Consider the following 17269-nt stretch of genomic DNA (forward strand, 5'->3'; position numbering starts at 1 on the left):
ATACACTCAATGTTTGAAATACACTTTTGCTGCTGATCAGTCTCTATTGTAAAGTTTGTATTTGCAGGGAGAACTAGATCAGGAGAGACAGCAGCACGAGGCAATGATTGCTGCCATGAGAGAGGAGGAAAAGTTCAAAGTTGACAGAATGGCACGTGACTTAGAAATAAAATGGACAGAAAATCTTCGGCAAGTACTATTTTTTTTCTTATATTTTTTAATAAGAAATGAACTATGTATTTTATGCAAATGTACTATCAAATGAAATATAAAGCAAAGGTTTCTATCATTTAATATTTTCCAATTATTACTGAGGTCTTAATTCTTTCTCACTTCTTGCACAAGGTCCCACTGCATTTTAGTTATTTGACCTTTGTTTTCAGACAGGAATGTAATAAGCTTCGTGAAGAGCTGAGGCTGCAGCATGAAGAGGACAAGAAGGCAGCCATGACTCAGCTGTTGCAGCTGAAAGAACGTGAGAAAAATGCAGCAAGGGATGGATGGCAAAAAAAGGTTGAAGATCTTTTAGACCAGGTAACTATGGTGTCTTTGAAAACTGGAAAGCCATTACAGTTTAATTGTTGGTGGCTTATTACCAGCTAAGTAAATTAAATCAATTGTTATATCTGGCTTTGAAATGAAATTTGTTAGCATAGGGCTTTTTAACCTAATCGCTATCAAATATTTTAAATAATATGTGAAGATAACGTTAATTATATGAATGTTGTTCTTTACATTAAATGTGAATAAAACTTTTTACAGTTTTGAGGGGAAGAGGGAGAGGATGTTGACAGTCTCACTTCTTCACTACAAGATTGTTTTGATTTTGTGAGCTCAGCTGTTGTGCTGTTAAATATCTACCAATGCTAGTTGTTTGGACTTTAGAGGTATCCCCTATATTTACAAAAATAATAATCTCCTATGTGTACAAGAATAACACTGTACAAATCTCTCAGAAGTCAAAATATCCCTCAGTTTCTATGACATATTTATTACAGCTATGTCTTAAGTGATTTTGAACAAAATTTTGGGATAATTTTGTGTAAGTACTGAGGTTTTTTAATGGTAACTCAAATTTATAATCTCAGTTATGTTAGATAATTCAAAGAAAATACTTGCTTTGTACTTTTTTCAAACCATAAATGCTGTAGAACTGGTTTTATTGACTCCAGTTCGAAGAAATAACTGATAATGAACAAACACATTTTAAAGTAACAGATTTTGGAACTCATTAAATGGCTGTGATTCCAGGGTGTTATTGTGGGATGGCTTTTAATTTGCTGTCTAATTTGGGAAGCCTAGAAAGGGGCGTATTAAACTTTCCACAGTTTTAACATACTTTCATCTCTACCTTTCAAAAATACCATGTTAAATCTTACCTACAGTTTCATAATGGAAAATTAGTATGTTGCAAATGTACTTTTTTTTCTGCCTATGCAAGACATTTTGGAATCAGAATGCTAACTGTAATAAGGAGAATTTACTAGAGAATTTTCAGACATGGGAAAAGGTTTCCATATGCAAAATGGTTGTGTTTTTCTGGTTTTTTTAATTCCTTTTACTATATCAGAACTGTATGCAAAGAGATTATAGCATGTGAGGTCTGTTTTTTTTTTTTCAATCCAGCTGTGGCTTTTCCATACCACTATTTGAACTGAATAGCTATTTAATAAAGATTGAAAAATTAGTGTTGGTAGTAGGGAGTTAAGCTTTCTCTCCATAGGAATCTGTATTTTATCTGTTACACCTGGAGGGGAGAGAATTCCAGACCATAGCGTAAAAGATGGGTGACTTAACTCTTGGAGAAATGGATTTGTAGTACATTCCTCCTGACTGCAGTACAAAAAAGGTAGTCTCTGAGAATTGTAGTGACCTGAATCACAGAATCACAGACTTGCTTAGGCTGGAAGAGGCCTCAGGAGGCTGCTCAAATCAGTCAGCACTGAATTAGAACCAGGTTGCTTAAGGCTCTGTCCAGTCAGCTCTTGAATAACCTCTGAGGGTGAAGATTCCACAGCATCTCTGAATAATCTAATTTACTGCTTAATTATCCTCATAATGAATTTCTTCTTTATATTTGGACAGAACCTTCTCTCTTTCGGTTAGACTGTTGCCTCTCATTGTTCTGCTGTTCTCCACTGTAACAAGGCTAGGTCCACTTTCTCTGTAACCACCTCATAGGTACTGGAAAGGTATTAAGTCCCACAAAACCATTTCTTCTTTAGCCTGAGCAAATAGAGTTACCTCAGAAGGATATCTGTTCCAGTCCTAGCCTTCTTGGTGGTAGCTCTCCACTGAGTATGATCAAGTTTATCAACATGTGTCTTGTACCAAAGCTGAATGAGCTGGAGGAGGAGACAGAATATGCCCTCCAGGTGATGTGCAGTAAGCGCCAACTTGAAGGCATTGACCCCTTCCCTCAAACTACTGGTTGCTCTACAGCCCAGTGTGCTGCTGGCACTCAGTGCTGTCACACCATGCTGCTGGTTCATGTTCAGCCTGCCATAAATGAGGTTGTGCAAAGCAGATCTGTGACCTGGTATGGACCAGTGCACAGGTTTGGTCCTTCCTGTGTCAAGGACTTTGCATTTGTCTTTGCTGAATTTTGTGAGGTTCCTGCCAGCCCGTACCGATAACCTAGATAGGTCCATCTGGATGGCAGCCCCATGTTTCAATGTATGGTGTCCATTCCACTGTGTTGTCCTCTGCCTTCTATTCTTCCCAGCTTGGTGTCACCCACAAACTCTGTAAGGATACTCCTCTGTCTCCTCCTCCAGAACTGATAAGGTACTGAAATGAGCAGGTCCTGGAATGCCTTAGAAATTCTACCCTGAGCTAGAACTGCCTGAGATATTGCAGTAGGGCTGTGAAATTGTGGATTTGTTACACCCTGGTTTTAATTTGTGGGAATATGTATTTGAAACCCATTTGAAAGGCATGAAGCCTGTGTAAAATTAGGAGGAGAGGGAATCCAGCTTCTCTTCCTGCAGTTCAGATTTTTACACCTGAAATAGTGGTCCACTCTATACCAGTAGTATTATAATTTATCAAAACAACAGTCAGGGTCTCTGCTAAATAATTTTTAAATCCTGATTTGACAGCAAATGTGGCCAACGTGTGTTCTTTATGCTGAGAAAGTGTCTAGAGGTTCGTTGCTTAATCGTATAATTTCTGTTCATAAAAGTTGAATTCAGAAATTAAATGCTCATCAATACAGGTGCAATTTTCTAATATGTATTGATGCACCTCTGATTTGATTTAAAAACAAGATACAAAAATATGTGTAGCCTAACTTGAAGTATAGGAATGGTTATGTAATCATACAGGGCTGAAGGGCTGAAAAAACAGGTTTAAATATAGTTACCTATACTGTAGAAAAATACAACATAGAGTATGCCCACCTGGGAATGTTGCTGACTGGTGCTGGAAAACTGAATGAAGAGACACAGAGATAAATGTTAATTTAAAAAAAACCCCCAAACCAAACAGTTTCAATCAAAAGAATTATGCCCATAAAGTGTACTAAGCTGATTGGAGTTTTTTAAATTATGTTAATTCCGATCTACAAATTTCTGCCGCTTCTATTTGTTTCACATTTGGTAGGTGGAATCTACCTCTTGCATAAAGCTAGGTAAAAGTTTTGCTTTCATACCAGTAATGCTAACTGGTCCCTCACAAAATGCACGTCAGATTATTGTTATTCTAACAGTATAGCTTTGTTATGAATAAAATAATTTTCTTGAGATAAAATGCTACTCAGCTGATTAAGTGCTTAAACACTTTCTTGCCTGTTGCAAAGCACCATCTACACTTAAATGTGGTTGGTGCTTTAACTAGATCAGTGTCTGGAGACCAAGTGTGTAGTTTTTATCTCTGATATGAGAAATTATTCTAGAAGACAAAAAAGAAAGTGCTTTTCCTTTCTTTCCCTGTAAATTACACCAAGTACTTCTACGTCAATCCATTCGAGAGTTTCATAATGAAATATGCAGTGAATTCAGATATGCTAGCTCCTTTCCATTCCTCTTAGCTCTGTAATGGGGTTTTAACGCTTTTCTTAAAAACATTTTACTGCTGAGAAAGCTTCAGCCAGGGCTAAAATACTGGAGTTTTCTTTTTTTTTTTTTTTGAAAGCATGAGCGTGTTCTCTCTTTTGCCTGGCTGCCTTGTGCAACCTTCAGTTCTGGGCTCTGAAACATACGGGTTAAGAGTTGTATTCTTACCTGTTTCCTCTTGTGATATGTTTCTTTCAGTAAACTGAATCAAGGGTTCTCATTGTGGATGGGCTTTTCTGTATTTGAGATTCTCCCATCAATATTGATTCTCCCATCTTCCTTACTTTTCAGTAACATGTTTCAGTAAAGTAAGTGGTTTTGGCATTATTTTTTCCCGTATTTAGCTTTCCCATTCTTAAGTAGCTTTATACATGGCCAAGCATTAGTGTGACATTCTTCTTTCTTAACTTTGTCAACTTTTCACACCAAAGATACGTCTTCTATTAAGAAAATATCAGAAAGATATATCAGAAGTACTACAGCAAGAATGGACAAAAGTATGCTACATACATTTCAGTAGCTGTTGTTTATTTTTCCTACTGCAAAGACTTCTTTTTTGAAAAATATGTTGAGGTTTCCTCTTCAGAGTTTGTTTCTGTGATGGTGTTCTCCTTTTTAAACTGTCAAAAGTATATAGGAGGAACTTTGACTTACATAAAAATGTAAATATTTCCTTCTGATGTAGTTATTATTCAAATTGTAGTTTTCAGGAAATGACAAACTCAGTTTTAACATACTGGTCTAAAAATAGTGAGTATACTGCTGTTGATGGAGTGCTGAGAAAACTCCCTGAGCTCCTGTGCACATCTGTAAATGGCTTTGGATCAGGCTTCATTCAGAGGCAGTTACTGCTCCATCTTTATTTGCCCGTGTAAAGGTGCTTATTGCAGAGCTGATGTGCATCCACATTAGCAAAATCAGGAAATGCTACTTTCTTTCCCCAGCACAAGGATTACTGGCCTGTTCCACAGCCTGGGTAATCCTTGCATTAGAAGATTTCCTGTCAAATGGATGCTGGAAATTTCTACAAGAAATAACCTGCACGTACCTTGTATCAGTTTCCAGAAAGAAGGGAGATAAACTTTCAGCACAGAATCATTTTACTCAGCTCCCTGTCAATTGATATGGTCCTGAACACCCTGTCTAACAGCTTGTCTGTCAGAAACAGAGTGGAGGTAAATTTCACATGACTCCCTCTTAATTTGCTTTGGTAATTCTTGTATTCAATAATACTAGTAAGGCTACCATGACATCTAGTGGATGGTAAGGGATGTTAGGCAAGATTTAAAAAGCACTTAAAAAGCTAATGTGTGGAAATCCAAAAGAATAAAAAGAAATATCTTACCAAGGAGGGAGAAAAGAGCAGAGGGCACCTTGGAATGCAGTTCAGGGTAATGTTTTATGCCTCCTCTTCAATCTGTAGATACTTGTTTTTCCAAAGGAGCATGCTTTCTTTGACTCTTGAAAACTTTGACAGGTTAAGACAGCTCTCAAAACTGTGGTCTTAATGGGACTGTGCTGTAACTCACGCAGGCCTCACAGAGAATTGGGGGAGATCTGGGAGTTTCTGCCTAGATCCATTGTCTGTGTGCATCCTGCCACTCACCACTGGTCTAGAAGAATTGGTACTCCTGTACTCCAAGTGGGAAACCTATGCTTTAAACAAGTTAGAAACTGCTCCACGCGAGCATGTGGATAATCTCATAGTCCAGACTCGCTGCAGCCCTCAGACAGCCAGCTACTGAGGGTGCTTCTCAGTAAGGAATCCCTCTTGTTCTGGGCTGCTCCCTATTCTCTGCAGAGATGTGATCCTGATGATGAGTTGGTGCATTTGTTCTGTCCACATTGGTCATTGTAGTGTTGTGTGAAGCCTGGCCATGAAAACAAATGCCTAACATTCAGCTGTTCGTTAGGAGCCTTTGGTTTTGGTGAGCTCGTTCAGCCCAGCCCACGCCTTCATCATTATTTTACTCTTTGTTTAAAAGATTCTGAATATAATGGAGGAAATTCATTAAAGACCATTTACAATTAAGAGCTACTCAGCAAAACAGGCAAATAAAAGCAACAGAACAAATCAGTGTTTTCAAAGTATTTTCAATAGGACACAGTAGGAATACTAACAAGTGTGAGTTTGTTCTCTGTTTTGTAATAAATGTCTTACTGAACTTTTTTATCTCTCTTTTGGTTCCTTCTTAATTTTTTTTCTCCCATGGTGTTGTGTTTAATTGAGTTAAAAAAATCCATCTAGGCTAATGTTTGAGGCTAATGTTCATATCCAAAGAAACCTGTCTACCTGATCCTAAACTTCTAATTGAAATTTAATGTCACAAGTTTTTGTTTGGCAGTAAATCTGGAGAAGATGGAAAGACTTCTAATTCTATTTGTCAATGGATGAAAAGAACATTAAATTCTTAGTACTGTGCATGAGTAAAAAGTTTAATTTGAGATTTGGAAGTTCACACTTCCAAAACTGGTAAATAGAAATCTAAGCCAAATCCAATAGTAATGCCATTCCCAAAATGAAATTTTACTCCTATATTTATATATGTTTTTGCCTTGAATGTAAGATAAAGATTCTGGCAAGGATCTAGTTTTAAAACACTTCCCTTAGCCTCTTTGCTCTGTACTTGCTCGAGTAGCTTTTACTTTTGGCTCAAAACCAATGAGAACAGCGAACCCTGAAAGGAACGAGAGAGAACTTATCAGATGAGGCAAAATTTGTTTGAGATTCAGCAGGTGATTAAAATTTGAGATTAAGGGCAATGATACTTCTGTGTTCCAGGAAAAATTAGTCAAGGTGTGTATATAATCTTTAAAATCCTGACAGCATTATGACAAATAAATGAATGAAGCTCTAGTCCCATTCCAAAACCTTTTAAAAATATCAGGACATTCAAATGCACTTGTTTTTTCCCCTGACCATTGAACCTGCAGTTTGTTGGATTAAAAGCATTTGTTCCAAAATCCAAACAGATACAAATATGCAAAATACCTAGGCTAATCCTTGCTGTTCTGTGATTTTTGCCTAGAAGTTTGACAGATTCCTAAACTGGAAAAGAGAAAAACTCCATCTTTTTAAAGCAAGAGGGTAAGTTTCCCACCCTCTGATATCTGCACCTTCCTTCAGGGTTGCTCCAAAACCAGGAGGAAATCAGGACCAGTTAGATCCCAGACATTGTTAAAGATTTCAGAATGCCTTGTATATACACTTCATTTTCCTCATCAGAAAACTGTTCGGTTTTGAGATAGGGAAGGGGTTCTAAATGCTGCTTTTTCTTACCAGTCAGAGAGGGCAAACTTTGATGTAGCTCTCCAGTTCCTAGCATGTCACAAGCCTCGAGCCAAGTACAAAACGTTGTAGTAGCAAACAGCTGCTTTCCAAATCTCTGCGGAGTCATCTGCCGTGTAAGCACTGCACAGCCAGAGACTGTGCATCTGCTGACAAATCAGTCCTTCTCTTCAAAGACGTATCTCGAGGGAGAGTTTTAGGGTTGTTGTTGCCATTATTAGCTGGATAAAATGGACCTGTGCCGAAGGTCCCTCCCGCTTCTGTGCTAGGCACCTCAGAAACTCGTTTCCTTTACTAATGTCTGATGGGTGTGCATAGGGTTTGTTCTTCAGAAAGGTAAGCAGCACCTCTGGGAAGTCATTCTTAAAATGAAGCAAAGACTGTGTAGCAATCTCGATCTGCTTCGATAAGACAGGTAAAGTAGGCGCTTTCCCAGTTAGGGTCTCAGGTTTTACGTGAGAATTCCCGTTTGCCAGCAGTGTTTTGAAAATTCAGTAAACTGTATAGCAAAGTCAGATTGTGACACAATTTGACATTGAAACATCAGTGAGGGAAAAATGTTACGTAACTGATCTTTGGGTGTTACGAAGACTGATGCTGAAATTCAGTGTCAAGCCTCTCTAATCTGGTTGAAAGTAATTTTTATTTCAGAGAAACCATAAAATAAGAGAACTTCCATGCATTCAATAAATTAATGTCCTGCAGGAAGCAAGGTAACTGAATGAAAATGTGAAAATGACACTGGTGCAGTAAATGTCCTTCTCAAGGAAAATGACACCATTTCGTCGCCAAGAATGGCCCCTGTGACAGCTGTGATGGGAACACAAACAACTGTTCATTACAATAAGCAAACACAAAGCTTGAACAGTTTCAAATCACTAAATCTATTCTTTACTGCAACACATTTGCCCAACTAAACTGAAAACTCAGCTCTTCTAGGAGAGATGTTGAAAGAGAGCTGGGAATTCCAATCTTGTCCCATGTACTGCTTGCAAAGTCTTTCAGTCCTGCTGAGTAGCCTGCAATGATCAGTGGGTTCTAAAGATGGTACATATAAAGATGTAGATTCTATTCTCTGCTGCACCTGTGCTGGTCCTCTGGGTCATGGTAAAGCTCTCTTGGTTACATCTGAGGCTTAGCTTTGCATATGCTGAGGGTGGAGAAGATAGTACTTCTACTGAAAAATGAGACAGCAAAATCAAGTGAAATCAGGTTATATACATATATACCAAGTAGAGATGTGTTTTCAGAATTTTCTTTACTTTCAAGAAGTAAATTAATTCACTTGCACACCCCATATCTACAAAGCCTGATTTCAGAGAGAATTGAGCAAGGGTTTCTAATACCACAGTAACATCACAAACCAAATCTTGAATTCCAACCTGTAGAAACAGAGTGATAGTTAAACCCACCTTCTTCCTTGTTTTTTAATCATCACTTTTCTCCATCATAGACATACAGACAGTGATAATTATGCCTGCAGTCTTTTTGCTTCTTAACATTTTTCTTCTCCAGAACATGGATGTACCTTGATGCGGAAGTACTCATAAGGATGTCTGGAATTTTTATGAAATTTCTTAATAACACTTAAACCAGTGTTATTTTGGAGTTCTGCATTCTGAATGTGTTCTGTATACTTTTGAATATGGAGCTGCATCTGATTAAATTGCTACACGTTTTGCTTGAATCACCCCCCATACCAATTGGCTAGCCTATATAATTCTATTTTTACTTGGAACTTCTCTTCAGTGTGGTACAATGCAAACTTTTCTGCTTCAGGTGTAAAGTCTAAGTATTTCTTAGTTGTACCACAGTGCTGCATAGATACATCCAGCAATATAAAGTCCCAAATGTTCTAGGAAGTGAACGTTTATTTGGCAGGAGATCATTCCTGCTCGTAACAGCTTTGTTCCTAAACAAATCAAATAGATGGGAAAGGAAGCACAGAAAAATTGGGTGGATTTGTTCAGACTGGCAGTATCAAAGTCCGGTGTTGGAGTTGGAGCTGTAAGATGCTGATCTCTTGCCTTGTCTGCTGGAGTATGATGCCTCCTAGTGTTTCTTTCTTGTGTAGAAAATTAATGCTTATAACTCTCCTGTAATTTTAATAAGTTCATTTTGGATATTTCACAATAATATATTTTTATGTTGTGCCTTTTTTTAGATTCTTGAGACTGAATAACAATTTATTTTTGTCTTTTGGCAAAGTGTTATCTAACAGTTCCCATCTATAGGCTTTCAGGCTGATGTCAAATACTTGCTGTCTCCTGGAGAAAGCCATTTTCTTGACTGACCTGTGACAAAAGGGGAAAGTGGTCGTGCTGGATTTGAAATTGTTCTCACTTAATTTCTGATGACTCTGTCTGTGCATGTGTGTGTGTTTATCTACATGGTTCATATATATAAATACACAGGCATTTTTATATACATATGAACTATGCATATTATTTGTATGATCAATAATATTTCATAGAGCATTTACTTGGCAATATGTTGGGATTTTTTGCTTTTCATTAGTAGTCACCACTAGTATAAGTGGTACATTAAATCATTTTATTGCTGGAGACTTTCAGGAGTAGTCTTTTATGTACCCATTTGGTTCTGAATTTTAAGAAAGATGAAGTATTTTAATAGAAATGTCTTCATTAAAGACTAAACTAATTTTCTGCCCTTTAGCAGTGAAATTTGATCTTTAATATGATGTATTTAATATGCTTGTGGTGTTCAAGAGACACAGCTGATTGTTGATTGTGCCCTTATATAGTGTCTGTTCATGTACTTAATGATTTCTTCCCAAAATTATTTTGCCATAAAGGAGAAGAGAAAACAAGTGGATAACTTCAAAAGTCTTCAGCTGTGTACCATATGTCTATATAGTAACATTATGTTAAAGAGATAATGCTATACTGTATGTCAGAAACATAACATGGTAAACGACATCATTCTGTTCTGTGTTCAGTAGCTTATAGACTAAGTCAAAGCAACATACTCATATTTTTTCCAGATGGCTTTCAACTTATTTTTCTCTGATGGAATTATAATTAATGTTCTGTGTTTACCCTTCCTTCCTTATCCCTTTTTCTTTTACTTAGTTGATTTCTGAATGTTTCCCTTTATTCCTATGATCTTTCCTTCATAGCGGCACTGTCTCGGTGAAGCTTTGCATAAATCTATCAGCAATGTAAGTGATTTGCACTTACAGCTTTTGAACAGGGCATGCTTGCACTAATCAACCTGCATATCCTGCAGTACTGCTTTACAGCTTTACCCCATGAAATGGGAGACATGGTAATATTTGAGACGAGAACATGTGCTGCTATCAAAAGCTTGTGTACTGCATCCCCTCATCTGTGTGACTGTGTGCATATCACTGGCGTCAAACACTGTGTACGTGGTCATAACATGAGCAGCGATTTTATGTCACTGTTAATGCAAGCAAGCTTGTGGGCAGTGCAGACATGGATTGCAGAGCTTTCTACAAAGCATGGGATCGATGCTCTATTATAATTTGCGGTTTTGCAGTGTGAGTCATAATTGTAGCCAAACTACTCTTTCTATTTTTTTTTTTCTAATTCTCACTGAGGTTTTTAATGTGCTGAAAACCTGGGATAAAAGTATTGAAAGTTCAGAGAATAGTGTTCAGAGCTGTTTTCTTTTAAATCCTCAGTACAGAGGTGTACAGAAATGGTGGTCCAAAGACATGCAAAAAGAGGCACTAATGTTCTCAAAAACATGCTCTTAAGGATATCAGTATATGCACTGAATAATCAAAATAATATTTAAAATCACATGCTCTTCTGAAAAGAGTCATATTTCTAACTTTTTTTGTACTTTCCAAAGTTAAAACAAATTATTAGAAGGGGGGACTAATCTGACTTGCTTGCTAGAATCATTTAATCCTCATTGTCCTTTATTTTCTGTATGGTCTATTGATTGAAATAGACCTCTCCAGACATTGACTCATTTCAGGCTGTGGTTTTGCCGTCACTTTAATCTGGTGGAAGGATGAACTACTCCTGCTTATTCCTGATCTCTTCGAAGACGGCTTCTTGGCCAGATGTCAGACTTCTCTTGGTCATCTCAGTTAAAATGTTTTCTGCATTTCCACGACAGAAATGAAAGAATCGTTTTGCCCTTGGCCCATGCTCGACATGTTTATAAATTATATACTGATAATTGTCAGAATTTGGAGCAGGAATTTAAGTGAGAGACAGATTTAACTTCAAGCCAAAAATACTTCTTTTTTATGTCATCTTAATAAAAATTTGCCTAAGTTACCATGGCTGACTCCATTTGACTGTTATCATGAAAGGCTTGTTAGAGTGTGATCATTACATTTACCTGAGGTTCTGCAGGACTGAGCAGGACTTCCCCTAGAATTGTACCCCCTGGTGGCCAGGGTGAACGGGACAGGACAATGGTGAGAAACCTGAGGGACAGAAACACGGTGAAAGGGACAAGTGAGAATAGGCTTACAAATGAAGAGAAGGACCAGGTAGGTATGAGGTTACAGAAAGGTGGGAAGGAGAAAAGGGCCCAGCAGTAAACGTGAGTTGAATTAGAGTAGATGGGGATGTGAGTAGACCAAAGGGAAGTTTAGGCAAAATAGCTTATTTTTTTCCTGGAGAGGGAAGACAATAGCACATTGCAGTACTAGAAGATGATGCATATATGAAAATTCAGAGCTGGCCATGCTGGCAGGTATATGGTGCAAACTCACCACTTCAGGCTGAGTTTCTAGGGGTGAAGAGAAAAAATACAGTATATATTATATATAGGTATTAAATGAAGTGTTACCACAGTGAAGGTACATTATCAGTGGAGTTACACTGATGCTCAAAATATTTTCTTTTACAGCTTGTTGATAAAAGAGTAAGGTAGGAAACTTTGCAGCTTGTAAAAGCTTATTCAACATAAAATAGCTGCAAAAGGCCAAGGGGCTTGGCAATAAAATGGCAGATGAAATTCAGTGTAGATAAATGCAAAGTGATACATAAGGAAAAAAATTGTCACTTTTTCTGTAAAATGATGAGCCTCACCTTGACCTGTTACAACTAGAAGGTAGGTTTGGGGACTGTGATATTCCATGAAAACATCACCTCAAAGTTCAGTAGGAGTCACAAAAGCAGGTAAAACTTTAGGAATGTAGGAGAGAAACAGAGAACGTAACATGTAAAACCATATAAATCAGTATGTAAAAATAGAGTTTACTCACATTTCAAATACCTTGTGCTGTTTTGGACTCCTAATCTTAAAAAAGAAATAGTAGAAAAGGGGTAAAAGTAGAGAAATGTGATCATAGATATGAAGTAAAGTTCCTACAAGGAGCAACTCACTGAGCCAAAGCAGTTTAGTATGGCAAAGGGTGTAAGGAGGGAAATGATGGAGAGCTATGGAAACATGAGTAGAATACAGCACATGAAAAGGGAACTTCTCTTGATTCCTTTCCATTACAAGTATTGGAGATCATCATGTCAAATTGGCATGTCTGCATGGAACCTGACACAGGATATTGTGGATACTAAAAGCTTTTATGGGCTCAGATAATAGTTGTTATTATTTCTTCTATAAATCTGCTCCCAAATACCTCTTCTGGTTTAAGAAAGATTGCCAGTTCCAGGTGGATTACAGTCAAGCTCCCTACATTTATGTCTTGGCTTTTTTTTTCTAGGGTAATCCTGGTTGGCCCTTTCTGGAGGCAGAACCAGAGATCAGACAAAACTTTGGTCTGACACTGTACAATTTGTATGTGAAATTTATATTTAATGTACTTAGTAAAAAGTTTTGCAGAATGTAGTGTAGGCCTTCAGTACCCTCTAATTGTAGCTAATCTCTTTCAAAGGTATCTGAAGTACAGTAGTGTTTATACAGTGTACATTAGAGTGTAGCTTCCCAGACACAAAGACCTGGTGAATCTGAAATACAACGAGCTATGCTTATTTCATTTAAGTTAGTTTGATTTTTGTTTTCTTTTGTTTGTTTTACTGCTAATTTTTTTTCTGTAGCTTTTTTCTTTCAAATCTGCTTAAGCTGTGTCTTTCTGAAAAAAAAACCCTTAATCCATATGTTCAGCAACAATGTTCGTGCTACAAGTTGTACTTGGTATGCTGCTATTAATTTTTGCTAATTGGTGGGTTTAAATGTTCTCTAACTCAATAACTTGATGTGCAATGTCGTTACGAATTTGACATCATTAATTTTAAGATATACTGAATCAAATGACACTATCAGAATTTCATTTATAATTCCATATTATGTAATGCTCTGAGGCTTGAAAAGTATCCTTACTGATTCAAATTCTTTGTCACTTGTCAATTTTATTTTCCTTCCTTTGAGTCACTGTAGCAAAATTCTCTTTTGGTTAAATCTTGTTTCCAGAATTGGAGGGTATCTCTCATGTTTGGCTTTAAAGGGAATATAGGTTTAGTACTTTCAGTCTGAAAAGATTCTATCTGATGTGAAGAACAAAGTATAGTAGTATTATAAAAAGAAAATGGGACCAAAAAAGGAATATAGTGTACTATAATACTTGTTGGATGAAAAGCATCGTTTGTAAAAGCAGATACTTCTAAGAAAATGAGTTATTTGTGATTCATATTGTTTAGATCTTGGAAACAAGCATAAAAATCACTCTCATAGTCTTACTGAACTAACAAAAAAGTGTGTGATGGGAAATCCATCAAGTGTTACTTTTTATTTGTGATGTTGAGTGGTACCATTTCTTTCTAAATGAGAAAAACACTAGTAAGGTAGGACCATGACATATGAAAAGATTTGAAAATCAATGTAGATGTCACAGGCTGTCCTCCCCTATTCCAAGTGCAAGATTATCCTTGCAGAATGAAAGACAGTTTAACAATCAAGTGTTTGATTTCAAACCTTGATAGTGTCATTTTTATTGATCTTTTATATAAAACCTAAATAATTTTTGATAATTTGGCCTTTAAAAGTTGTGTTACAAGTAGTGCTGCAGTATGAACTGACCAATATGATAACCCTTACAAAACCATTAAAATGTAATTATTTTATCTCTGATTAAATATAATATAACATTAACAACAAATTCAGTAGATGGATGACATTGCTTGTCTTTTAGCTAATGCTCTGGCTCTAAAATTTCAAACGTTTTCTTCTTCTGAATGTCTTCTTTGCAGCTGATGTTAGTATCAATGACTAATAAATATTTGCTGTTCTGTTGTGGGTTAGATCTCCTTACTGAAGCAGAATCTGGAGATGCAGCTTTCCCAGTCACAGAGCTCTTTGCAACAGCTACAAGCCCAGTTCAGTCAGGAGCGACAGAGGCTGACTCAGGAGATCCAGGAATTAGAAGAAGAGCATCAGCAAAGGCATAAGTCACTTCAGGAAGCCCATATCCTTGCCTTTCAAAACATGGAAGAAACAAAAGAGCAAGAACAAAAGGCATGTTTATATGGTTATTCCAAATTCTGCAGAGAATATTGCTATGTTAGCATTTTACGTACACAGTTGCAATTAGTAAAGAATTATCTGCATAACTACTAAATTTCCTTTTCAGCTGATGCATTACAGTAATACTGTTATCCAGTTCAATCTGAACAAGACATAGTGAAAATTTTTCTAATACTGGCATTGTTTCGTGTCTTGAGTTATATGCACGTATATAGGGGGGTGTGTGTGTATATATGTAAAATTATTATCAACACATGCATTTCTTTACAGTAGATTGACACTGTTACATTTAATATTATATTCTTGTTTTGATTTTGAGTAGAAATTTTCCATTATAGTTAATTTTGCCTGTATTTTCTGTCAATAGACTCCTTTGCAATGTATTTTATGTTTTCATTATGTTAAAAATTGTATAAGATATGTTCTGTGACTTGCAAGATAATTTTCATGCCCCACACAAGATACTTTTTTAAAACCTTGATGAAACCAGCTTTAAAACTGGAATTTTGGTAGTGCATGGTACGTAATGGGGGGGGTTCTTAAGGTTTTTTATGTTCAGCTCGAGTGTGCCTTTGCAATCAGTTTTCCCCACTGTGTGCCCTTACTGTACTTTGGTTCACATCATAGACTGGTCTTGGAGCATACAAAGTGCACTCCTTTTGTTCTAAATGAAATCAGAAGATGTGTACCAGGAACATTATGCTTCATACAATTCCATAGGGAGTAAACATGGGTGCCCTTAGGGAGCAGAAGTCCCCAAATGTGTATTGTGTGCACATTAAACCCATCTATGAATCTGCACCTTATTACATTGCTTGCTATTGTAGATATATCCATGGATTGATTTTTTTCTCTTTTCCAGCCGTGAGCCAAACGGGTTTTGTGCACAGGTAATCTTGGTAACCATCAACCACTGAAAAGAAATAATACAGTAGGGCGATTAGAAAATATGAGTAATACTAGTGCATTTCTTTTCTAGAGTATGTCAATGCCTGCTTTTTGTTTCCAGTTGTTTATTGTGGAATGTTTTATAAATTCTCAAAGTTGGTATAGAACAGATTTTGTCAATTTCAATTTAATAGGAATTAGAAGAGCGTTTACAACAGAAGCATTCGGAAGAACTTCATGCACTGAAAGAAACACACAAACAAGCCATGGAAGGCTTTAAATTGGAGATGGAACAGGAACTTCAGACTCTACGATTTGAGCTGGAGGATGAAGGAAAAGCTATGTTAGGTATACTATTTTCAAATTTGAAAATGGGTCCAAAACCATTATTTCTACTCATGCAAATATACATGCATGTGTGTGTGTTTGTGTGTATTATACCACTGAAGTGTCTCTCAGAGTCATTCCGTGTTGACCTAAGTGTTCCTCTTAAAATCACTATAATCTTTAACAGGTAAGCCTAGACTCTTCACGTTTGAAATATCTCACCCCTAAGGCTCTTTTGGAAGGAGTAAGCAACCAAAGTTCCTGATGGAGAACTGATGTTTTCAAAAAGCAACAGGAATAGAATACAGGACAGTTACTTAGCTGATGTAAAGTGTGTTTTAGGTCAGCAGCAATACTAGATGGAGCTGGACTGTTACTGTTAATTAATGTAAACACGTCCACAATAAACTTTTCTCTTTGTTTATGGTAACCAGCTTCCTTGCGCTCAGAGCTCAATCACCAACATGCAGCAGCAATTGACCAGCTGAGGCACAACCATCAGCAAGAACTGGTAGCTGCCAAAATGGAGCTTGAAAGAAGCATAGAACTCGGCAGGCGACAGGTAGGAGGCATGGCTGGCAACTGGCTGTGAAATGGCATGATCAATATTCATTTTCCCTTTGCTGGGGGCAAGAACTGTTGTGAACAAACAACAAACATGTAATCCTTCAAAATCATCTGGCACCAGCAGCTAATGCATTCCTACCAGTTTCCTAACCTTCCTTGCTTAGCTTTTTCTGCCTTCCACAAACCTCGTTCAAAGCCCTCTAGAAAAGGCTCCTGAATTAAGGTAGTTTCCTCTCAGAACTGTGCAGCCATCTGGGAGCACATTGGCTTGCCATGGGAGGCAAGTGCCCATTCTTGCAAAATGTACTCATCCTCAGCTGCCAGCAGGAAGGAAGAAACTGTTTCTCTTTGAAGCCTAAGAGATGGCAAAAGAAGTGGTTGTTTATAATCAAATGATTGCTTCAAACTGAAGAAAAACGTAGACAAAAAACCCCACCAAAAGCAAACCCCCAAAGCCAGTATGAACTGCCTTTACTTTCAGCAGCAAACTGATTAATTCACCTTTTCTCTTTTATTTTTCATTTTATACACGATCAGTTTTTCTGCTAGTAGTTAAAAATTCAAAGTTTAAGCTCTATTGAAAGACAGGCTCCTGGAAATAAGAGGAGTGGAAAATTACTTCTTTATTTGCCTGTATAATAGGCTTTTCAAGACTGATTTACTGATACTCCAGCACCAAGGAGGAGTAGGTTTAGAAATATATTGACAGAAGAAA

The 17269-nt window shown here is 37.1% G+C and overlaps 1 protein-coding gene across 5 annotated transcripts in view; it reads left to right on the forward strand.

Moving 5' to 3' along the window:
* Positions 1–17269, forward strand: part of FAM184A (family with sequence similarity 184 member A) — a 74236-nt gene that overhangs the window by 44812 nt on the left and 12155 nt on the right. For 3 of the 5 annotated variants that reach the window (XM_082276690.1, XM_082276692.1, XM_082276694.1), the window contains exons 8-13: positions 68–193; positions 388–534; positions 10484–10525; positions 14551–14763; positions 15855–16008; positions 16422–16549. In XM_082276690.1, the coding sequence (XP_082132816.1) occupies positions 68–193; positions 388–534; positions 10484–10525; positions 14551–14763; positions 15855–16008; positions 16422–16549 (810 nt within the window). The remainder of the gene's footprint in view (positions 1–67; positions 194–387; positions 535–10483; positions 10526–14550; positions 14764–15854; positions 16009–16421; positions 16550–17269) is intronic. The other 2 variants (XM_082276691.1, XM_082276693.1) reach the window with 1 other exon arrangement.

Source organism: Coloeus monedula (assembly GCF_965178545.1).
Source record: "Coloeus monedula genome assembly, chromosome: 2".
Taxonomy (NCBI): domain Eukaryota; kingdom Metazoa; phylum Chordata; class Aves; order Passeriformes; family Corvidae; genus Coloeus; species Coloeus monedula.